This window comes from Helicoverpa armigera, chromosome 6, assembly GCF_030705265.1.
Source record: "Helicoverpa armigera isolate CAAS_96S chromosome 6, ASM3070526v1, whole genome shotgun sequence".
NCBI lineage: Eukaryota > Metazoa > Arthropoda > Insecta > Lepidoptera > Noctuidae > Helicoverpa > Helicoverpa armigera.
In genome coordinates this window covers 1,242,606-1,268,189 of record NC_087125.1, presented here as the reverse complement: position 1 = coordinate 1,268,189, position 25,584 = coordinate 1,242,606, and the positions used below count along the sequence as shown (strand labels likewise).

The 25,584-nt window shown below is 38.1% G+C and overlaps 3 protein-coding genes across 3 annotated transcripts; 2 read left to right on the top strand and 1 right to left on the bottom strand.

Moving 5' to 3' along the window:
- Window positions 1–73: 73 nt before the first annotated feature.
- Window positions 74–4,064, top strand: LOC110381601 (uncharacterized). Its single transcript, XM_021341947.3, has 4 exons — window positions 74–379; window positions 755–951; window positions 3,603–3,732; window positions 3,803–4,064. The coding sequence occupies exons 1-4, from the start codon at window positions 308–310 to the stop codon at window positions 3,866–3,868; spliced, it is 465 nt and encodes a 154-aa protein (XP_021197622.1). The 5' UTR covers window positions 74–307; the 3' UTR covers window positions 3,869–4,064.
- On the bottom strand, window positions 3,898–9,112 carry LOC110380953 (importin subunit alpha-4). The gene is made up of 6 exons (XM_021341117.3): window positions 8,811–9,112; window positions 8,017–8,715; window positions 6,824–7,066; window positions 5,207–5,479; window positions 4,762–4,938; window positions 3,898–4,506 (listed from the first exon to the last, which is right to left on the bottom strand). The coding sequence occupies exons 1-6, from the start codon at window positions 8,871–8,873 to the stop codon at window positions 4,414–4,416; spliced, it is 1,548 nt and encodes a 515-aa protein (XP_021196792.1). The 5' UTR covers window positions 8,874–9,112; the 3' UTR covers window positions 3,898–4,413.
- A 159-nt stretch (window positions 9,113–9,271) lies between these two features.
- LOC110380963 (uncharacterized) lies at window positions 9,272–16,694 on the top strand. Its single transcript, XM_021341128.3, has 6 exons — window positions 9,272–9,468; window positions 10,405–10,596; window positions 13,650–13,733; window positions 14,035–14,188; window positions 14,504–14,740; window positions 15,028–16,694. The coding sequence occupies exons 1-6, from the start codon at window positions 9,397–9,399 to the stop codon at window positions 15,153–15,155; spliced, it is 867 nt and encodes a 288-aa protein (XP_021196803.1). The 5' UTR covers window positions 9,272–9,396; the 3' UTR covers window positions 15,156–16,694.
- Window positions 16,695–25,584: the final 8,890 nt, after the last annotated feature.

Here is a 25,584-nt window from a genome sequence, read left to right as displayed (position 1 = left end):
TGGGTAATCGTATCGACAGAACTGAATTAGTAACTTTAAGGAACGAACGATCTTAAGAAAAGGATAGATAGATTGTCTTATCAATGAGGGATGGTAGGCCAAAATATAAAATTCTTCTCACATCTGTTATTACAGGTACCGTTATAGTATCTTTAATACATAAATTCAATAGTCAAACCCTTAGTTACATACTACACAGACATACATAGTATCACAGTTACGAAGAGCTATTGATCACACAAAGCCATAACAATCAAAACAGATCACGAGCTAGACTGCTGGTCCCGTGCTAATTGTTTCTATCGGAATGTTATCACGCAGAGATAAACTACTGATCCAACCGTGGGAGGATCGCAGATTCAAAGATCATCGTTCTAAAGTGAGTACCGAGGTCTGATTAAAGTTCAATGTTCGGAAGGGCGTGATATTTGCCTAGATCAGTGAAAATGCCTCGTAAGCAGTATTCACTTTGATCGTAACTTACGCTTATAAATTTAAATGGACACCTGAAACACAGGACCAAATAGACATCCTGATATCTTTTATCACATAACAGTGCAGGGTTAGCATAAATTTTTGGACTTTAAGATTTACTGATGTCAATGCCCTTTTTTAATTGGAAGTTTAGAGGGTACGCGAGACGGCTGAAGGTAAATCGGAGGATTTCCTATATTTTTCCGTTGCGTGTTCGTCATTAAATTCCTGCACCATTATAGGTACAACAAAAATGATTGACTGTTTCATGCAATTTAAGGTAAGGTCCGCGTTGCCAGCCATTGACGACCGTGCACCGGCCGCCCGCCCGCACGTCGCGCTCAAACTGAAGAAGAATCAACGCGAACTCGATAGAAAGAACAAGATACAGAGCGAGAACTTTAGCCTGTTGCAGCGACTCAATGACATCATGAAAGTTAACCGCCTCGATAACCACTGGGCCAAACCGTTGCCAAAGTAAGACAATATTGTCCACCACAGTCATCATTTTAGGGATTTTTGATATAGGTAGGCAGGGAAATAGTCCCTGATCAATTAACAGGAACGGAAACACTTCGGCGTCGTCCTAATTGGCAGCGATCGCGCGATGGCGCGATGCGATTTTCATCTAAGACGTCGTCCTAATTGACAGCGATTGTGCTATGACACGATGCGTTTTCGTCGTTCGATGAGTTCAAACATACAGATTTCATCAGAGTGTCCTATTTGAACCTCGGAACCTCGCAAGTGAGATCGTGAGATGAAAAACGCATCGCGCCATCGCGCGATCGCTGCCAATTAGACGACGCCGTCGTTCGCGCAGCGGAATATTGTTGAATTTAAAGATTTTAATTATGCAGATAATTGTATGACGTCCTATAATTGTGTATGGTAAATAAAATTTGTGTATGCAGCCATTGTGGAGAAATTCACCAAAACAGATTCCGCTGGGCGAACGTTGGCGAACGTTGTCTTGGCGGAACTTTTAATCCATAGACTTTAGAAGAAAGAGATGTCCAAAATTTGTGTGTATTTGTGTATAATTGATTATGTATGAATGAAATCAGTGCATGCATAAACTTCGGAGAAATTCAAGTTTCCGCTACGCGAACGTTTGCCATTAGCTAGTTTTCATATAAAGCGCTTACATAGAGCTGTAGATTTTATACGTTGTTTTGAATTTGTTTATATTTGTTTAAAAACAGATTTAGAAAAGTCGTAGGGTTTAAAGATAAAAATATAAACGTAAAATACACGTATTAGGTCTTAGTTCTTAAAGTATGCAGTTTGGGTCTAGATTTTCACGTTTACACAAACCTTGTAAGTGTCTCAACATGTTGCCAAGTATCAATGATGTTCCGTTAGTAATTAAAAGTTATAGGATATTTTATCATGATATATGATGAATAGATCACTGTTTACAAAGCAGTCGAATATCACGACGTTCTAAAGGAATTGCATGGTAAAATGTATGCCAATAATTAGTTTAATCATTCAACTATTCACTTGCAAAATTTCATGTCATTAAATTCAGTAATTAAAGACAATTATAATACTGACGGAGCATCGAAAACCTACATAATCCGACCAAGTTCGGATAGCTACAAAAGCGGCGTGCCATATGTCTAGGAACGTTCTTAACTTGGAAGGTTAGTATTTATTAATATGGCACAGTTGCGTACACAAGCGTTAGGAAAAAATAAAACAATGCTTCTTGAATGAAATTTTTTTTTTAAATAATAATGCCACTATCTACGATAAAAATAAATCTTCAATTAACAAGTACTTCTCTATTTAAATATCCGTGTACAAAAATATTTTTATTATCGTTACTTACATAAATTACTTAACTAGGTGATTAAAAATAACGTTAATAAACGTTACGTATTTTAACTAAAATGTCGTAGATAGTGGCGTTATTATTAAAAAAAATATTTTTCATTCAAGAAATGCAATTGTTTTATTTTTTCCTAACGCTTGTGTACACAACTGTACCATATTAATAATTATACTAACCTTCCAAGTTAAGAACGTTTCTTAGACATATGGCACGGCCGCTTTTTTGTAGCTATCCGAACTTGGTCGGATTATGTAGGTTTTCGATGCTCCGTCAGTATTATAATTGTCTTTCTTTGATTACTGAATTTAATGGCATGAAATTTTGCAAGTGAATAGTTGAATGATTAAACTAATTATTGGCATACATTTTACCATGCAATTCCTTTAGAACGTCGTGATATTCGACTGCTTTGTAAACAGTGATCTATTCATCATATATCATGATAAAATATCCTATAACTTTTTAATTACTAACGGAACATCATTGATACTTGGCAACATGTTGGAGACACTTACAAGATTTGTGTAAACGTGAAAATCTAGACCCCAAACTGCATACTTTAAGAACTAAGACCTAATAAGTGTATTTTACGTTTATATTTTTATCTTTTAAACCCTACGACTTTTTCTAAATCTGTTTTTTAAACAAATATAAACAAATTCAAAACAACGTGTGTAAAAATCTACAGCTCTCTATGTAAGCGCTTTATATGAAAACTAGCTAATGGCCAAACGTTCGCGTAGCGGAAACTTGAATTTCTCCGAAGTTAATGCATGCACTGATTTCATTCATACATAATCAATTATACACAAATACACACTAATTTTTGGACACATCTCTTTTCTTCTAAAGTCTATGGATTAAAAAAAGTTCCGCCAGGACAACGTTCGCCATCGTTCGCCCAGCGGAATCTGTTTTTGGTGAATTTCTCCACAATGGCTGCATACACAAATTTTTATTTACCATACACAATTATAGGACGTCATACACTAATTATCTGCATAATTAAAATCTTTAAATTCAACAACATTCCGCTGCGCGAACGCACACGACGCCTTCTTCGTGTCATCACGATGATGTGTTGGTTGTGAATTATTATCCCGCAATATTGAACACGAATGGTGCAACCGTATGAACTTATTATACACGCCGTTCAATTTCAAGCAATTAATTTGTGCATGAAATCATGAGATTATTCCAAAGTAGACTCCGGTAACTAGTTGGTTCTCATTTAAGCATTAACGATCCAGATACAATAGTATTGAAACGTTTTTGTCTGTCATGACAGTTTCCAGCAAAAGGTGGGATTGTTCTACGACGCGGAGTCGTTGAACAGCAAGGTGACGGCGCGGTCGCTGCCCGAGCCCTCGGAGGACAGCTACAGCAACGTCAAGTGCTACGCCTGCGAGCTCAGGAAAGTGAGTACTCTCGTCACACGACGCTCTCGCGCACAATCTCAGCTCCACTCATACGAATATTTGTTTCCAGAAACAATACGACTACATCTACAAACAGATGCATCGGGACTCTCTGCCATCAATTTATTCTAATTAATATTGTAACAAGTTTTTGAAATTAAACGATTATTATATTGGACAGAATTTATTGGTATATAGATACATTACAAATGGGCTGAAGTTAACATAATTTCATTCGGGACACGGAAGGTCCGGTCCCGGAATCAGAGACTGCAATTATTACCGTACTTTCTGAGTTAAAATCGAAACATAAATACTATGTTATATCAAAAGCATCAATTCAATCGGTAAGCAGATTACACTAAACGCATACGTCGCGTACGCGGCACTTAACATTAAAGCTATCCACTTCGTGTCCATCGTCCGTTATTCGGTACATACGAAATCGAAAAACAAGATGAAATTTTCAAACATCACATTGGAGCTGTATCACAAGGAAGCCGCAGCACCGACGTCACGTCCGCAATGCGCCAGCACCAGGGCCGCGCAGCGCGGGGCGAGCGGGGCCCGCGCCCGCCGGGCGGGCCCGCCGCGGCGCCCGGGCCCCCAGGCCCGCGGGCCCGGCGGGCCTGGCGGCGCGGGCGGCGGCGGCTGCCCGGTAGCGGCGGGCGGCGGCCGCCACTAGAAGCGGAAGCCCTCGTGCGGGCCGGCGGCCGCCGCGTCGAAGTGGAAGCCCGACTCCGCCGCCGTCGGCACCAGCGTCGCGTCCTCCTCCTGCAACGCACGATAACACGTTACATACGAACAAACACTCATCACTTGAATACATAAACTCCTCCGGGCTCTGAAATAACCCAAGACCAACAAGTTCGGACACAAATTCCAGACAATATAAAAGATGACATCATTTAATAACTCCACTTGGCCATGACATGTTGTTGCTTATAAATAAACTAGACCTAGAAATTTCTCACCAGGGAATTGACAAGCCCAAAATAATACATAAGCAAATAGTGCTTTGTTACTAACCTCTCCTGCGAAGTATTGCTCAATGATGTCATAGGCCATTTTGTATATTTCCACCTTCTCGTGACTCTGCAGGGCTTCGATCTTGTCGATGCCTCCGCACTCCTCAATCATGTTCGCGACCTGGTCGGCGTTCTCGCCTGCCATCTTCAACATGTTGCTTAAACCGTCGAGCACAACCTAAGAATATAATATTTACAATATTATTTTCAACCATTTCTAAAACCATTCAAGTTTCAGAATCTGTTACATTTTAAAAATAAAAAAAATCCTGCACAGACATTGGTGAAGGTTTTAAGATTACTTAACAAAAGAAATTATTAGCATATATTGTACAGATTGATTGAAATAAACAGCAAATTCATTTTACAACATCATCAGACTAATTACGACTACCAAAATAAGAGCATGCCTATTTATAGCGTGACCTAAAGAAAAAGGAGCTTACATTGATAACTTGAGTATCTTTGCAACTGAGCAGCTTGCAGAAGGGCGGGATGACGCCGCAGTTGATGAGGGCGGCCACCTGCTCCTTGGTGCCGCTGATGCTGAGGTTGGAGACCGCCCACGCCGCCTCCTTCTGTGTCTGGAACTCTCCCTTGGTGAGGTTCTCCACGATCTTGGGCAGCAAGCCCGCGTCAATCACCGCCTGCACCTGCTGCTTGTTGCCCGCTGTGATGTTTGACAAGAACCATACGGCCTCTTTGCAGATCTTCTCTTTCTGTTATAGAAAAAATAAAATGATAAGTAAATCGTATTACAGTTTCAAAGGCGAAATTAGACTAAATTAAAATTGATGCTACAATTTAATGAATTGCATGAGAACTATCAAATTAATTAGCCATAATAAGTGGATGTTTACAATATTCTTATCAAATAATAACAACATTTGAAAATACATTAATTAAAATTCTGTTGGCGCTTCATATGGCGCACCGGTTCCTTTGCTAATTGCAATACATGCTGTGCATAATAATGCATTCAGTATGTGCACACTTCCTTCTGGAGGGCCGAGGGTACCGCTACCGAAGCAAACATACGTAAACCTGGCACCTCACAGATGCTATAAATAAAAGGATATAGACATCTACTTATGAGGATGCCGGTAATAGCTTTGCATCGGACGCGACTAGCCGGGAAAGCCACAAACGGTCGCCAAATAACTGTCCATGAAACCGATGGTAGGTATTAGCGTTATCACCATCAGTCAATGACCCTTCAACCGTTTAACGTAAATATTTGAATTTATTACAACGATTTTTCGACATTGGTGCTTACTTTACTATTTTATTACAACTAAAATAAAATTACGAAAAATAAACTTTGAAGAATAGTAGTCACTGATATAAATTACTGCAAAGTAACGAAAAAGTAATTAACTGTATTCTATAACGTTATAAGTGAACACATTGAAAGCAGCGTGTGTGTAGGTAAGGCGCGCGTACAATAATAGATAATTACCATGTTGGCCGGCTACCAGACGCGGACACCTTTACGCGTTCACACATACAACGATTTGTGTATTTCTGTGTGAAATGCATGCACATTTCGATTTTATTCTATTTTCTGTGTAACGAATTGGCGCCATCCTATTGGCTCACATGAGAAGATATACGTCATTAGACAGCCCGTAGACTAAACATAGCGACGCTTAGAAGGGCTAAACCAGCGTTGGTACTACAGCTTACCTGGATTCTAAGTTATATTAAAGTACAGTAAATTGGCTTAGCTCCTCAGCACTCGACTGAGGTAGCGCCGCAGCGGTTTATTTAGCGGCGCTGTTATTTAATCGTGTAACCGTAAAGTAACACGTGTACCTATTTACGACGCAAATAATGCCGATGTTCGGTAGTCATTTTGTTAACAGAATACTAATTTGTTGATTTAAATAGAGTATATTGTAAACATAAAATAAAATCTTAGTATATAACACACATTGTATGGAATTACAATTTATGGCCAGATGTTTCAGATGCACTGAAAGAGACAGGTCAATAAATCATGTAGGACCACACAAATATGCTTTACAGCCAGACATAAATCAAATTTAGTTAAAAGATCATACCTGGTGTGACAGTAATGCAGGGAAGTGCGACAGCGCGTCGCAGTTGAGGACCACTTGTGTTTGCTCGTCTGTGCCGGTCACAATGTTACCCACGGCTCTCAGGGCCGCTGTCTGAACCTTCACCTCCTTGTGTGACAACAACGGGATCAGCTTTGGAACTATTCCCGATTCTATCACCATTTGGATCTGTTCATTGCCACCGTCTGTTAAATAGCTGATTGCCCAAACTGTGTCTACTAGAATCTGGAACATTGCATAAAGGTGTTGTTAGTATGTGTGAAACCACAAGAGTTAAACCACAGTGTTACATTTTACATATTGTCTGACTTATGTTCAGACTAAAAACTGACTATTATTATTTGGATTGAAGAACAAAAAGTTATCTAGATGTTTATTGTACTAACAATAACATTTAGTTTTATGCCTAGTGGGTATTGATAAAAATAAAATACCTACATATAGATTTTTGATAAATTTTTAGCCACATTCTAATATGTATTGATGATATATAATGTTCTATTTAATTATGATTAAAAAAAACCCAGGAAGAGCATACAACAAAAGGATTGAAAGTTATCAATTGAGGTGCCCAAGATATTGAGACAGATAAGTTTTTATCAATGTAGCTCCCAGCCAGATAAACAAATTGAAGTCAACAAAGCAAGACACACCTTTGTGATATTCTTTATTTTAACTCGATTATAGGAAATCTGACATTTTAAGAAGATTAGGACTATAAATATGTGCAATATAAATACTAATGACTTAATAGATTTGTACTACATCCACTGATTGTCTGAGTCATAATGACGTTAATGTTTGATCTCTTAGCATATTCAGATAATAAACAAGAAGTAAATTCCTAAAATTGAAAAAACAAAAACTAATTCTAATTCTTTTTCTACACAGAAGCTGTTGGTATGCCTTCAATAAATTAATCAATTCTAAAGTTCTAAGTCGGTTGTAAATATTCTAGAACATTTTTTTCTTGATGAGACCAAAATTCAATAATATTATTATGACATCATTTTAAGTCCATCACATTTAATGTAAGTCTGTGGGAATAGAGTATTGGTTTGCATTTCTACTCAATATTAGGTTTGGCATTTTATGTTTAGTGTTGAGTTGAACGAACTGTAGTGGCCTAGCAATGAGCTTTACAAACTAGGTGAATAACTTGTAATAGTACTTACATTGTTGTCATTGTGCGTGATAAGAACATTGAGGGCTGGAAGAATTTCTTGGATAGTCTTGACTGGTGGTGGAGGATCCTTACTCCTGCACAAGTTGACAATGACCCAGGTCACGTTGCGGAGGAAGGAGATGGGGATATCTGGCTTGATGAAGCTCAGCAGTGGCTTCACTACTCCCAGTTCAATGACAAAGTCTCGCAGCACAGGGCCATCTCCAATGATGTTACCCAGTGCCCAGACGGCTTGCTCACACACATTCTCGTGTGGAGACATGAGTAGCTGCAGGAAGACAGGGACAGCACCAGCGTGAACAACCTTGTTTGTCTGTGCGGAGGTGCCAGATGCGATATTTGTTAAGGCCCAAGCGGTTTCAAACTGTAATGTGGGATTGTCGGCCCGGGACAGGCACTGCACGAGAATGGGGAGGATGCCGGTGGCGATGAGGTCGTCGATGGGCGGGTTCTTGTCTGACGACAGCAGCTTCCTGCACTGCTGCACGGCGGCGAGCTGTACGTCAGGGTTGTCCCCGTTGGCTGCGTTCATCACCAGCTCCTTGAGGTCCGTGGACGCCAGGGTCCTCTCGATCTCATCCTCGTCTGTTGAGTAGCTGATAGGCACATTACGACGTTTCTGAAGTGTTTCTTCCCTTTTATTTTTTCTCAGTTCTACTGTAACTTCATTCCTCCGCCTGCGCATTTCCTAAAAATCACACGCGAAACGTCATTTTATCACCGCTGACTATGTTTGCTATAATTACGTTATTACAAGACATTGAACTACGTCTCCATACTTACGTCGACATCTTTGCCAGTGTTCTTGAAAACATGCATGCGGTTCTTCACTTGATCAGTCGCCATTTTATTTTTGTGCTCGCAGTCTCGTTACAAACGTGGTAATTACACAATGAAACAAAGGATCAACATAAAATAATGACGAAGAAAACTAATCAAACATGTTTTAACGGCACTATTAGCGTTGCTGATTCATTAACCTCTTTTTAACACAGAATATTCTACAACACGAAACTAATCGTCCGTTTCCTCCTCGAATTTCTTTCTTTCTTTTTTTCGGTTGAACTAACCATAGACAACTTACAATTCAATGTTGCTAGAAACATGAATATATTCCTGAACTTTAAATCGCACACAGACTAGAACTCGCTCCGAAATCGACTAATTCAATAATTTGACTTAATATTTTACAATGTTGCAATAGGAAATAATAAACATTTTTCGTGAGTGGTAATATTTCGTGCGATATTGATGAATTTTCCTTCATTTTACGCACTTCCGCATTTGTCGCAGTCAAAATCGGAGTGTATGTTGTTTTAACGTAAAATACAAACAATTGTGTTTAAATCGAGAGATAAAACTAGGAAAGATGACCGTGTTAACGAAGCCGAGCCTCACGATTAAGAAAGTCCCGTTGATAGACGAAAACCATTGCGATGAAGTACGTATTATAGAATGATATACTAATTTTGATGTGGAAAATCATAGGTGTATAATAATATTAGACTTAAAAATTGTTTATTGATCGTACGGCGATGCATTTTGCCGTTTCTAGACGATACACAAAAATTATTGGAACTTCTCTTTAAAATAAAATGATTTGTATTCTATTGAAATAAATCTTCAAGCTAAAAACAGAGTTGCGCTCACCGCGCAGTTAAATAATGTCGATGCAGTTACTACATATAATATTCTGCGGCATTAATCTATAATGCAGCTATTGATTTTCAGTTTACAGAGTAGATATGGTTTTGTAGCTAAAAATATAACGATCGATGCATGTAACAAGTATTGTATGTGGTTCAAATATTGGTATTTTATTTTCTGTCCCGCGCTTTATCTTAAATGTTTTTATTGCGGTTTTACATTTTTTTTCTTAGCCCGTACTGTCCCACTGCTGGGCAAAGGCCTCCCCATTTTGTCTCCACAGCTCTCGATCTTTTGAGATCTCCCACCAATCAGGGTTGTAGGCATCCAGGACAGCCCGCCATCTCTTTCGGGGCCTACCCCGAAATGTTGGCCCATCTATCAGGATGCATTCGGCTGACGTGCCCAGCCCAGTTCCATTTTAATTGAGCTGCTTTTCGGCCCACATCGAAAATTCCGGTTTTGGAGCGTATGACGGTGTTGCGTATGCGGTCTGTCCGTTTGATACCCAGAGTGCTCCGCTCCATTGCTCTTTGGCAAAGTTTGGACTTCTGACACTCCGTGAGAGACCAAGTTTGTGCACCGTAGGTTAGGACGGTTTTACATACATCTACAAACTTGGACGCAGCCACAACTTTTTTTACAGATTATCCTAATATTTACCAATTATTGTTTTTTTTTTTTAAAAAAAACCTCCTATTAATGATGTCCACGCATTCAATTATTGCAGGAAATTATCGAAATGCAGCCGACAGGTCCTCGCAAACGCCACGGCGTCGGCGCGATTCTCTGCATGGCCATCACGGTATTCCTGCTCGTTCTGATGGGAGTCATCACGGCTCTGCAGATCTACGAACAGGTCACCACGGATGTGTCACAGCACAACCACTACCAAGGGTTCTGCTCTATTCCTCTGTCTAGGGTACGTATGGAAGAATTTAAATATTGTTGCTTTAGGTTGAAATGGCGGCTGATGCGGCGAGGCAAGGGCATGTCTTCATATATTTATCTGAACAGCTTTTCAGAGTTTTATAAGCGGAAAATTAAGTAGATATTGGTAGACATTTTCCCTTTTAGTGTAATCCTAAAATGGTGTCAACAAAGTAACTTATTTACGTAATTGACTCATCAATTTTCTGGTCAACAAGGAAAATTGTTGTTTGTTTTCCTGTATTTAGGTATACTTAGGTATTTAATAAAAAAACTGCCTATTGAAAGGCTTCCAGAAGCATCTATGAACATAAAAGTTGCAAGGTTCCATTCTTCAACACGAATTCACTTATAGCGGTAAATGTAATCTGAATTCACATGCAATCTAACCGAATATCGCCCCTTTTAATAACAATACCTAAGTCGTAAACACATGACAAATAGTAGGGACCGATCGAATTTCAAGGGCGTTTGTTATTTCAGTCAGATCTTTCTATAGGTATAACTTAAAGCTATATGCAGATAATATTACGTGCAACACGCACGGTTTAGACAAGTGGGTAAGTACTTGGCCTATTTCTTTTACAGGGGAAACTTATCATAACGCCACTGATGTCATAGCACGACCTACTTTCCATTCCTAGCTCAGAAAAATGTGATAGATACCTTTTCATATTGTTGTGTGAGGAATTTATTTAATTGTTAGTTGATAAATCATTATCATTAGTGGTTGTATGTTGTTGATAAATGGTTCTGAAATTATTCCTTCAGTCTTCACCCTGCAACAATAGAAAATAATACAATTGGCATATTCCTTCATTATATTTGGTATCGTCCACGTCCTTGGGAAAACAGAATTGATTTTACAACACGTAAGCTATCATTAACAAATACGCAATAATAATAGTGCCTGGTGCACCGGACGTCGCAGTCCCCAGCTATCACATAGCAGCTGTGACGATAACTCGCGATCGTGTTCAATGTCAGTGTTACATTGTGCCGATTGACCTGCCCAGTTAACTCCGACCTCTATAAACCCTACACCTTAATTGAACGCAGCATGGGAAGTCTGTTATTTTCAAACAATTTATTGTAATCTTGTTATGCGCTTGCGACGCGGCCGGCTACGGTTTAAATTGCAATGTATTATTTAAACTTGATCGTCTGTTATAAACTAAATATGGCGTTTCTTGTTGAAGTTATGTGACTCATACATAGAGTATTATGACTTCATTAGATGGGCTTATTATAAATATTTTACGCCTCATTGTAAGGTTTCAGTCAGCGGCACCACTCCTTCTGCTTTAGGCATGGTAGCGAACGTCGATACTTTCAGATTTCATAAAATAAAACAAGGAGGCTCGTGCAGAAGTAGGGATAGGTTCGTGGTGGCACAAAGGGACTCTAGAATAGTCTTGGTTTGATGAGTTTGGTAGCTAGTGTATGTGCACTTGTAGGTCAATCAAATACATTTTCTGGCTGCAAATCAAGGATTATGTTCGCTATCGGGGAACAGTAACTGCCAGAATGTAGAGTTGTGTTATTTACATTGTATAAATTCTGATGTCAGCAAACAAAAGCTTTATCAATATTTCATGAAAGCTTAAAAAATCACTAGAATGTTTCGATTATAATAAATAGAACGATTACAAATCTTCAAAACATGGCTCGTCAAATTCTATAAAGTAGTATGTAAATCTTCTCAATAATCTTAATAATCTTCTCAATAATTGCATTCGATTCGTTTTTAACCTTCGCAAGTATGATCATGTGTCAGCGTATCGAGCGCAACTTAAATGGCTACCGATAAGACAACGACGTGTGATGAGGGCATTAACTACTCTTTTTTCTATACTATATACCCCGTCTTCACCTGCATACTTAACCTCCCACTTTCAGTATGTGTGTTCACAGCACAATAAAAATCTCCGCTCCTCTAATAATCGTCTTCTTCACTGCCCTGCTCACCGTTCAGATATTATTCACTCTTCCTTCTTTGTTAAATCTATCCTTCTCTGGAATGAGCTACCCTTGGAGGTCAGGATGGTAAATAGTCGACACACGTTTAAAATTAAACTGCGTAATCACATCCATGGCAAGTTGGCGGAATCATTACACTAGTTCATTTTCTTCACTTTCTTCTCTTGGATTCAGTAATATATATATACATATACAGGGTTACTGGTAAGTAGACCGCATCCTTTCATGAGGTGATAGTATAGGTCAATACGGACAAATTTGACCAAGGGGTACACTGGGCAAAAGTTAACCCGTTTCAAGATAATCGAATTTCAAGATCTTTTCTTACGAAGTCGTCTAGGTACACGTATAAATTTTTATTATTAGTTAAAAGTCTCGTTTTGCGGATTTGTGTGTGTTTTGTGCCTTTTGGATAGCTAGATAAATGTAGATGTTTTTTAAGTATTCTGCACAAAAAAATGAAGAGTAATATTTTTGAGAAAATAGCTACTAAAAAAGTAATTGCTGTTCGCTATAATTTCCTCTGTGATTTGTACAGTTTTATGGTTTGTTATTATGAAGTGATTTACTTCTATCCAAAAACACACAAAAATCCTTTTGACTAATATTGAAAATTAATACGTGTACCTAGACGACTGATCTTGAAATTCGATTATCTCGAAACGGGTTAACTTTTGCCCAGGGTATCCCATGGTCAAATTTGTCCGTATTGACCTATACAATCACCTCCTGAAAGGATGCGGTCTACTTACCAGTAACCCTGTATATTTATTATATTTATATATACATAAATATATTTATTTTTATTTTCTTGCACTTATGCTCAAACTATGTTGCACCTACCACTTCTGTTTCACCACCACCCTAAGGTAGACTGGCAGAGAACGCCTAAGGCGTTAAGTCCGCCGTTGTACAATGTGCATAAAGTATTTTAAATATTAAATATATTTAAAATATATTTCGAATTTTCGAAGTTTGCTGGAAAAAAAGAAATATGCTTACTAACCAATCTTCAATCGTCCGAGTTTTTGCACTAGGATAAACCAGAATGTCTGCACGTTCCAGGACTTGCAGATGTTGGAGTCTCGCAAGATGCCTCTGCGCTGGAAGACTGCCCCCAATGTTGGCCGCATCGAGCCAAGCATTCAGGTAACATTAGCATCTCTCTATGAGAGGCAATGGTAAAGGAAGGTGATGCTTGCAATAATTGTCCACACCTTAAAATCTATTGTCTTGAATTAATTTATATTCTAGCCTAAATCGATCTTCCGCTTCTGATATATAACATATTCCGTAAAAATATGCCAACCAAACTAGAATTATTATAACGTTGTCCATATTAATTGATTGGAAAAATGAAACGACTTTCAAATAAGTCCAAATCAAAAAACATATCACACATACTCCTTTTTGACTCTATTCAAAATCCTTCCTATTTTACGTTTATAAGGTGGTGAGCCTGATGGACGATGACCCAGAGCATCTGTTCGACCTGCTGCGCGAGGTTCTGGACATTGACATCGATGACTCCGTGGAGAAGATCTCCGTCTTCAACAACGGACACCCCGTCAGCTTCATCCATGACTTCGAGACTAATGTTACTGGTGAGTCACAGAACTACGGGTCCCCTTATGTCGCCAGAAAATTATGTCTGTCGCTGTGAAATCTTGCTAAATATTTCTTATTACAGTAGATTCTGGTATCTTCGGTTGAATTACTGTAATTTTGTTTTTAGCTAAAATGTTTTTCAGTTGCCAATTATTTCATCTTCATCATCATCTCATGTGACACTCTCTTGTGCTTTAAAGAGGAATAGATGTCTACCAGATACGGTTTTCTTTTCATCGCATTCGGCACCTTTGAAAGAAGGACTTCAATTTCTTAAAAGCGGTCCAATGCAACTGCTCTGTTGTCCCCAGGCATCGTGGACTCTGATCGCTGCTTCACGATGGACCTGGACCCCGAGCTGTCGCTGCAGCCGGAGCTGTTCCTGCTGGGGCTGCAGCGCGGGGACGAGTTCGACGTGAGCCGCGTGCGCACGCAGCTGCGCGCGCTGCTGCCGCCGCGGGATGCTGACTCGCTGGCTGCGCGGGCTGCGAGGGAAGCCTGCATGGGCAAGCCTATCTACCGTCTGCAGAAGGAGACTGGGGTTGTCAGTGAGTATTCATCATTCGTTATTATTCTGCATAGGAATCTTTTTTGTTGTAACTGTCCATAGCAGTTTGCTTATGCCTTTTTGAAATAAAAACTTGTGACTTTAATATTATCCCTATTTGTACTTTACGGTAACGGACCTCAAAAACAACATAACATAAGTTGATTAACGTAGTTTGAAAAGAAACCTTGACATTTAAAAGCAGTTCTGCCGAAAACCCTACTAAATATAACTCTTTTATAAATGAACCTCCATCATTAAGAAAGCCCGTCATATTCTCCATTCCAGTCCGCAAGCGTTCAGCCGACGCTCCCCCGCATGACTTCATGCAGTTCGCCGGCAACCGCGTGCAGGAGATCGAGATCAGCAACCTCGCCGAGCTGCTGGACTTCGAGCAGGACGCCAAGCAGGCCTAGGCCAAACTGCTCACCAAGCTCGTCGTCAGGATCGCTGCTATAGTACTCACATGACGGATATCTGAGGAATAGACATGATGGTTGGTGTAAAACCTACTTACCTACATAGAATGCTATTTGGAAATTTAAACCCACATTTTTCTGGGCAGTCCTATCACATTCCAGACTCTTCGTTGCTTATCGAGCCCGAGACAAAAGATCTCACTATTTCTAATTAACGTGATTCAGAGTTTAAATTGCAGATGCAGAGGTAAAAAATATCATTCCATAAATCATTATTTCTGTAAAAACTGACAGAAATAGTCAAGATCGATTTAAGGACTTCTAAATCGCTCATTGAATAAGATAAGAAAGATTCGGTGTCATTCGTCATGTATTAGTACTGTATTAGCTATCGCCGATGTGCTAGAGTTGTAGTTGTGCTGGTGTGGATGTAGGATAAGTATGTGCAGATTGGGGAATTAGTTTAGTCGATTATTAAAGCCAATCGACTAAAATAGTTCGGATTGTAAAGTTTTACCTCAGTGATTGTTCTTTATCTTTACTGTATCAAGTATTATTTTGATTATTTCAAAAACTTAAAGATAACAGAGAGACAGAGAGACATTCTGAAACACGCGCACAAATAGTAACGTTGGATGACTATACATCGTAAGGAGAAAAATGTACAATATGCGTACGTATCAAGTAAACAACCAAAGATTGCATTAAATACGAGATACTATCGTTCTATTTAAGATTTCTCTATTTATTATGTTTATAATTTAATGAAAAGAAAAAGGCAGAAATTCTATCCATTGCAGTACAACATCTTAAGCGGGGTGAACATACTCGTAATTTTAGGGCATAAAAATGATACTTTGTGCCAAAGAATTCACTAACAATCAGAAATAATCACAAAATTCTCTGCTGAATGTACCTCTAGTACACATTTAGTTTGGAAATATGTAGTTTCTAGAAGTATGTTCGATTCACCACTATTTAGTACGAATAATGTGTTTTATTGCAAAGAACAGAATTCTTCTATATCCACTCCAAGTGAGAATAGTTAAGGAATAAATTTAGTCCAATTTTTAATGTAAGCACATTAATAAAGATACTCGATTTATGAATAAGTACAGTCTTTAGTCTGATCTTGTAATGATTTAGTCGATTTTCTGTCACTGTTTGATTTAGTCGAATACAAAGAGTATTATGGTTATTTTAGTTTAGTTTACTAATTAGTTTTAGTGCCATATTTCATGTTCTTTTAAATTTAAGGATATAAGATATTAGACGTAATAAATCTTAAGATTATAAATTAATTGTAAGGCACGTAAAGTGCATTAAGCACCAGATACATTTTATTTTAATTATTAGAGTCTGACTTCAGGTAGGGATAATACAATTATTTTTAATTTTGTTGGTAAGAAGATGCTGGGATGAAGAGAGTGCAGGGAATTGAAGATAAAGTTACGATTGAATGTATTTAAGTTAAAGTAGTTTACAATTTGCTTGTCCACGTAAACGACTTATGACAAAATAAAATGTTTAATGACACACGTGTTTTTTTATTATCCTAGTATTCCTACTCTAGTATTAAAGTGTAGTAGGAAGCGATTAGCTATCCCTCAAACGCAACGTCTGCGCGTTATCCACGTTCGATCTGAATTCTATTTATGAGGTTCTATTTTTGTATTGTTGAAAGTTTTGTAAGAGTGTAAGTTGAAATAAACTCTTGTCTAAACGCTTTGAGAAATAATAAATACTTAAAATAGCACTACAAACCGAGTGATCCACACGACAAAATGAGCTAGCGTGAAACACTGTGACGATAGAGTAAAGGTATTCCTTGCTGCGAGAACCCATTGTTCGTAAAATACTAGCGACGAGGAGATACACTTGCTAGCGAGTTGGTAACGTCAGCGCGTAGTGTTCACTGAAAACTGTAGATGGCTCTTTATGTAGCCGAGGTTGCGGATGAAAAAATAAAATATTGGCAATGCAAAACTACGTCTTTCTGCTGAAAACTATTGAACTGATTTAAATGTTCGGTACGGTATTAGTAGGCTTCTTTTATCTTAAGCATTTTTATTCTGGTTGAGCGAAGTGGTTTTCATTATTTAGGTACATACTGCAAAACTGAAGCAAGTTGAAGCTCAATAAATAATAACTGTAGGTATTCATTACTTACGTTATTGACAGGGTCGTTGTATCAGTAATTTATAGATACCTTTGGGCAGGTGTCAAGCTTGACATGATTAATTAGCTACGTCTATTTGGGTACATGTCTAACTATTTACCTAATTATTTATGTAACTTTCATATGCATAGAGAAGAAATTGCATAACCGCAGTCTTACATAAATCCAGTAAATAGCTGTACCTACAACAATGAAATATCCAAACAATTGCACCGGAGCATATATAAATATGTCAACAAAAGATTTACAAGCCATGTATTCCGTAATAAACTAGAACGAATTCCTATACAGAGTGGCGCCATTGTGCCGGCACAAAACTCTCAGAATGTACGAGGCGCGCTTTCTTCCATAGTTCCATTTTTGAATTTTATAGGAACGCGAGCGCGCTGCCGCACGGCGTCCCATTCACCTGCATGCGCACACCACTATTGTGCGCCATATGAATGCCCATCCTTTGATGTCTCCGCGAATTTCCCGATGTACAGTTTTTCTGAAAATGCTTTCAATACCTAACAACATCGCGTCTCTCGGCTCTGCCGCAGACCGCGTTCATTTACATATTCCAACAATTAAACACTAGATCCATTATAATTAATCTGTAATTACGAGTCTCGTATCGTTCCCTATGGTTTGTTTGTAAACCCGCGCCGATAGTTTATTGAGCCAATATTAGCTAGTATCGGAAGTGTTCGGCTAGGTATTGTTATATCGGCCGGGAGGAGAGCTGCCGCGGGCTCGCATTAAGATATGCAAATGTTATGAGGAGACTACGCGAGCATTATCTTTTAACTGGCGCGGAGATACGGCGATGTTTTGCCGCTTATAAACAGCCATTGTATCGGAGATCTTTCTAGATAATGTGATGATCAGCGCTCACCTACAGCTCGCTGGCTAATAACTAGCTCCTGGGTTATCTTGCGGGATATTGGGGACGGTGAACTTCGATGTTAGGTCATTAAGAACTCAATTAAGATACTTAACAAACATTTTAGGCATCGTTGCGGTGAACCTTTATCGTTGAGATGGGTCTGATAACGAAAATATTAAGACTTTTACATGTTTTGAGAAAAAGCATCGATAGTATTTGAAAAAGCACGTAATAGCTGCGAAGAATTGATTAAAACAAATGCCCCAGACAGTCTATTTAAAATACAATTTATTTACGTATTTGCCAGACAAGTTGACGCACACCCTTATCAAAAATGTGGAGTCGGTTAATGTACGTACATTGCATCTGACCTAATTACACTCGGACCTTCTTTGTCAAAGGGCAACCCAATCGGATTTAAGTTATGCAAATCCGAGTGGGCAGTCCCTTGCCCTTTTGACTAGAGGCCAGGAGCCTATAAGTAGGTAAATTATGCAGCTCTCGATAGTTACAGAATAATTAGTCCTTGGAAGCTGGTGTACGTGACGTTTTTTTGACCTGAAATTTACTTGTTTGAAAATCTTATTTATTATTAAACCAAGTACGTCGTACTTAAGATTTTTATTTATGGTGTATGATTTATTTATCTATGATTTCTTTATTTCAAAATAGAGTATGCTTTTCTGTCTAACTGTACTGGAAAAATTCTCCCGGGACGCGAAGAAAACCGCAAGTTTTACAAACATATTTATTTTTAGGCTAAGCTGCATCGTAATAATTAAAACTAAGTCCAACTAGCGAGCTTATTACAAACGCGGAGTCGCGGGTCGCACATAATATGCAAACGGGTCGGTTTCGGTGGCGCGCCGGCACAACGGCCCGGAAGCGATAAACACGGACACAATACGCCGGACGGCCGGCTGCTAACAGATATACGGACCGGAGACTTTGTTGTGTTATGTTATGCAGACAAATAATGGCAATGAGCTGGTCAAGTCCTCTCTTCTCGAGAAAGAAGAAGATTTGGTAGTTTCATCTGACGATAGGTAGAACGTTGATTCTAAAAAAAACCATCAGATCTATCCGTCATCGGTTCTGCTGAAACAAGTATCTACGTTTTACGCCATAACTTGTGTAAGAAAATTGAGATGCACTGCAAGACTACACAGTCGGCCGATTGTTCACACGATGGTTGCAAAAAAAAAAAATGTGACTGACACACTGACACAGCTAACTATCGGCCAACTAAAAGTTTACAGGGACTGGTACTCTTAAAGTAAGTGTTGTGTAGCAAACAAAACTTTATCATAAAAGTGAAAATGAAACCATATCTACCTACGTCCAAATCTCTAGGAAAAAGCCACAAAATCCAATAAATAAACCAGTTGAAAAGGATTAATTGGTCAATGTTATTGATATTAGCTTTTCAGAAATGTATTGCGAAGGCGGGTTTACTCGAGGTTTCAAGGTTTTCTAACGAATCCTTTTGATATTTTGTTAAGATATTGCAGGACCAGTTCTTGGAAAAGTACGCTTTGATAATTTTGAAAAGTGATATTTGTTCCTTTTGTATATATACCATAATTCATGTCAAAAATGTGTTATTATGACGAAAAATTACGTTCGTTCAAGGTTCGTATATCTTAAGGGCGGGGCTAGGTCGTATAAGACCTAATATCTCGAAATCCGAATATCTTTCTATTGAATCTTTGTAGATGTTATAAGTTATTCATACAATATTATCTCGTCAAGATATAAAAGAAAAACACCAGGTCTCAAACAGCCCGCAGTCACAGCTCGTGGAAATTCTCCAAGTAAATAATATGGAATATATTTTTACTTGTGTTTATGATCGTGTTATATCAGGACGATTCCCAGCGGAGTCGCGAGCGTGGTCACCCTACACGTGTGACTTTGTTAAAGGTTTTCATGCATAGATATGTTTACTTGTGTAAAGATGCTGTATTTATTTAAAAATAGAAGCATTGTTCGCTGCCTGAATAAGCAGGAAAAATATTTGAAAGCATATAGGTACAATATCGTAGGTAGATAATCTATGTTTACGGAAGTCAGCCATTCTAAAACTGTTTTTCTTCAATTTCCATTCATATGAGAAAATAACAATATTATACAGTCTTAATTAAGCCCTTATCTGTATTGTAGCATTGGCAATAGGCCGTTCACACACGATCCAATCGCTGAGATACAGGAGGTGTGCCGAATGACTTGTTTTGTCTGCACGTTTGTGCGCCGCCGATATCATTTGCATATCTTAATCCAGTGGAGGTGGCTCCTGTCCCCGGGGCTTCGCAGCTTCGCCTTTATAATGCTAACTGACGGTGGGAGTAATCAGAGCTTGCTACACGCCAGGTGTTTTCAAAAGCCAGCGTTCAACTGTGACTCCTTAAACGGCTGGATTCCGGCTCGTGTGTGTGAACGTCCTGTAGGTATATAATATGAATTCTTTTGAAAGAAATCCTCTTCTTTCCGTTATGGGTTGGTAGTATTGAGGGGGACGAAATACGGAAACATTTCGACGTATTGTATGGGCTGAGGGGAAGACAATGTGAATTACTTGTATTGAGATTGGGATTTACAAACAAAACTACCCTTCTAGGTAGATCTATCACTACAATTTCACAGTGTAGCCCATAGAGAATGTTTATAAAGTTAATATCCAAATAAGAAGTATGTTCCAAGTGAAATACAACTTATCCAATATGTGAAATTGTTGAAAGGTTTCGAACTGTCAAAAACCAGATGGAGCGGCATTTAATCTAAACATGGATTGGAACTTTTAAAATCTCATAATCATTTAAGCAAACTATTTTGTTAAGAAGCTTAACCGAGGCATGTGAAAACAAGTCGTCTTTGAAGTCCAAAAGCTAATAAACACAATGTCTGAGGCGTGTGTCATACGAGGCCGTCACTTCAACTATTTTAATCTAAACTTGCGGCTCTCGGACCGTCTTTGTAAAATTCGCAACCAGTATTACCCTTGTTTAACGATTCTTAAAATAACCACAAACTTTCACATTACCGTTAAGTTGAACCTTAAAGTTGTGGACATAAAAGTGGTTTTCCATTGTGTCGGTTTAAAGGCCTGTGGTGTAAGATGTATCTTGGTATAGCAAAAGTTCGCTGGATTTTCGTTATTGAATTTCGTTAGTGAGATGTAAGGTTAATGCCAGTGTTTTGGCATCACGCTTGGCAGTCACGTAGGGCAGGCAGAGCGGGTTATTCAATATTTGCTGACACTTAGAGCACACGTATGAACGTTTAACTGAATATTTTGTTTGAGAAGTGTTACGTTTAGCCGTTTTCGGTATCTCGTTTGTGTTGAGTGAGACAATATCGGAATATTCCACTTGTTTTTGTTATATTTCTCTGTAGGTGTGTAGAATATTCATATTAGATAGTGGTTTTAGCTATTAAGCCACTTTCTGTAAATATTCTGAAAGACTTTTAAATAAGTAGGTAGATTGGTCCACTTATGTAACTCTACAAGGTATTTCAGTACCCTAATCACTTCAGTTTCACTACAAAGTCAAAATTCTTGACTAAGTAACGGAAAATATATAGTTTGGGAATAAATCGAGAAACATTTTCAAAAACAATAAAACTGACATGTGAAAGGACCAATAGTGTCCGTCACTTGCACTCATAGAACCCGGACTGAAAAATATGTGATGTTTACGTGTATGCTTAAGGCGAGGAAGTGGTCAACAATAATTCCATAACCGGCACGCGCATCTAAGGCGCCAAAAGGGGTCGGAGCGTCTGAGCGGGGCGAGGATAACAATACGCGCGCTAGCTTATAACTAAAAGTCGTAAGCGACAAAATGGTTTTGTAATTTTAATATTTAGAAATGATAATTTAATAAAAATTCCTACTACCATTTTAAAGAGTATGTATATACTCAACTACTAAAAAAGTTAAGAGGCTTAAATCGGTCCCGTTTGCCCATAATATGTGAATCTCTTTTTAAAAAGAGGTATGTTTGATATATTTTTCTCTGTTATAAAAGTTACCTAATCATGTTTCTACAACTAACAAAATAAGGCTTATATCATGAACTTTCAGGTAACCAAGTTGTATTTTGATCCGTTTTGTATTTACTGAGAAAAATTGACATCCTTGGCGCCAAAAATTCCAATTCGTCCTCTTAAAAATTGATACTTTTACGTGTAGGTATATTCAAATGTAATGTTTTTCTACGGAGCTGCGTGATGATGTAATAAAGGACAATGTGCTTTACGATGTCAACCCGCGAACTTTGCCTATAAAGTGTGGAATTTGGGCGGGAGCCCCGCAATGGCGCTCCGTATGCATAATACAAATACATTCATGAATTATTCGCCAACATGGCGGATGGAAGCGTTATTGAATGTCATTCGTAGCCGTAAACGTGTGCTTTCCGAAATATCTAGTTTCGGCTGCAGGTGTTGCCTAAAAATTGTGCTATGATTTCGCTTTTGAAGTTTTTTCCCAATTCTGCTTCTCGCGTTTTCACTATTCCATAGGAAGTACATTCCTTCTTAGCAAACATATCCCTATGTATAAATGAAGTTCATCTCGCTCATATAGAAAAGTTTTAACATGCAAATTCAATGCAAAAATGACCAGAGAAAATATTCTAAAACTTGCTCGTAGATCGATAGCCTTCCTTTTAGCCATTTTTCCAAGTAAAGTTGAAGTCTAATTAGATGCAGCAGAACAGCATTTCATATGCTAACGATGCAAACGTGGAGATCAAAGAGAAATATGAGGAACATAAGTTTTTCTTTACCGCGGGAGTTGCTGCAGGTTCGCTCTTTTACATAGTTAAAACATAAATATTTCTCGAACACTGTGTGTATAGTAGGCAGATGCTGTCGGCAACTTACTAACGATACATGAAGTGCTGTTTTATTATTAACAAACTATAATTATTAAATATATTTTTAAACGTAATGTAATTCCGTGTGGTTTTATTCTACGGTAGGACCAATTCTCGCCACCGAGAAAAAATTTACCTATGTCTTTTCTCAGGCTTTAGACTATCTGTGTACGAAATTTTATCGGCGTAAAAGCACAATGACAAAGAGACAGATTTAGAACATTAGTAAGGATATTTCCCTATTTTTATAACTCATATTTAATTGTCATGGTAACCCTAATGTGAACAACATTTATTTTTATATTCTAATCGGATTACCCAGTCAGTACGTTGAGAAGCTAGCTTATTGCCCCTGGCTTTGCCTGGCTACATTGAAAGAAACAGGAACGAGATATTCGTGTTTCTTTAGTTATATTTAGTTTTAGTTGAAGTGATCGATGGCGAGCAAGTATTGAAGTGGGCAAGAAATAGGAAACGATGCGAGCAAACTTCAAGCGAGGAAACTTTTACTAGATGTAGTACTTATCTAGTGAAAAGTGATAGGAGTTTGCAAAAGTGATGGTTTATACGAGTGGTTATGCCTGATAGTAACTTAATACTTTTCTGCTTAAATGCAGGTGGATAATAGGGTCAGGTAGATAGATATGTATGTATGTAAAGTACAATTAGGATATATACCTAAATGATTAAGAAAAAGATAAAAACGATACTTTTACACCGTGTGGAGCCCGAAAACCTGCTACATTTGAAATAAAATCGGCAACTGTCTTTAACCCTAAATAAATTAGAATTGAAAACAGCTGTAGACTCGACCTATTAAATAACAATAATTTTACCCAAAACGTAGCCCACATTAGTACGCAAAAGTGAGATAAAAAAACATATTTTTAGGCTCGTAAATAACATGATATATTTTATTAAAACGTGGCCCATACAGTCTGATTTACACGCATATAAATAATTGTTCGTTTAATATTATAAGTGGGTGGTATTTTTCTCAGGGGTGTATTTATGGAGCCGCGCCAATGATATCGGTGTCACCATTCACATCGCTGGGGATGTGATGCGGTTTAATTTTCAACTTATAGTGTTGTCATTCGCTTGTTGGAGTAAAAATTATGTGTTTGTTACTTTGTTTATATGGAGAATTCATTTAATTTTGATTTCTATTTTGTAGATCAGAACAGGATTGTCCAGAAATAAGAAAACCTTCTAAAAGAATCCTGTAAGATCCAAATAAGACTGCGTGAAACGACAAGTTGGTAACTAAAACAAGATTGTAATGTCTGATGAAAAGCCATGCACATGTCACCGCATGTGTAACAACAAGCTTTCTAGATATGCTGACGCCTTTGATGGCAACTACGTAACACAACCATTTTTTTTTACATACAGAGGTTATTTACATTTGTGGGATAGCCATAAATATTTTCAGGTATCAAATAAATTCTAGCTTCTAGCTTCTAGCTCTCAGCTTAATCGATACTATGTAATACCTACTAAATGTCTATAAAAAATAAATCTTCAGGCCTGAATATTTCAACGTAAACGTTCAGAATTTATTTGGTTCTAACTTAAAATCGTTGTCACCCAAATTCAGTACCTAACTCGAGTAGGTATTTATTTAGCAAGGAATGAGCAAACAGTAACTAGGTATAAGACTCCTTAAAAAACAATAAAAAAACTCTAAAAATCTATATTTTTTAATAAAAAAAAAAAAAACAATCACCCAGCGTTCTAAATTCGAAATTTAAATCTTTATAACGACATCTCTACACACGTGGTAGTGACTCGAGAATCGGTTGGAATCGGTTAGTGAATCGATATTCATCTTCACACGAGTAGCATCTTCTGGTTATAGTCATATCGAGTGTCAGATTCTCATATTTCATTCAACGTTTGACGTTTTGAATGGTTTGTGGGATACGGAGGAGCGGGGCTTGAGCGCTTGCAACTGCATACGATTATGCATTGTGTTTGATTCTATCTAGGTGATTAAGTCGCGATGTTAAATTATTACACAGGTCATGTAAGAAATCGTTTTTGTATTCTACAAAGTAGTAAAGTCAGTCAAGTTACTATTTAATCCCATCTTTACAACTGGTAGAATTAACACGCCTACCATCCTACCATCTGCTATAGTGTAGTTTAATTACAGTTCTAAAACCACCAACAAATAAGAGCACATCACTATTCCTTGTCGATAATCGATTACAATTTTAAAACACAGCACAACATGTAGATATGAATACCGTTCAATAGTAGTTACGTTACGGCAAAAGCCACAGTCTATGAATGTGTATCAGTTTCCCCACGGAGAGCAGTTAGTTCAGCGCTTCTTTCAGCTTCCAACCTTCGTTATTAGTCTGCGCCACTATTAATATTAATGGATAACTACAAAACTAATTTCGTGAAGTTGCGACACTAAGTTTATCTTAGTTTTCTTGGTATTTTTAAGCAGGGAAGTCACAGCTTGTTTTGGTAAACTGTAACTTGAGT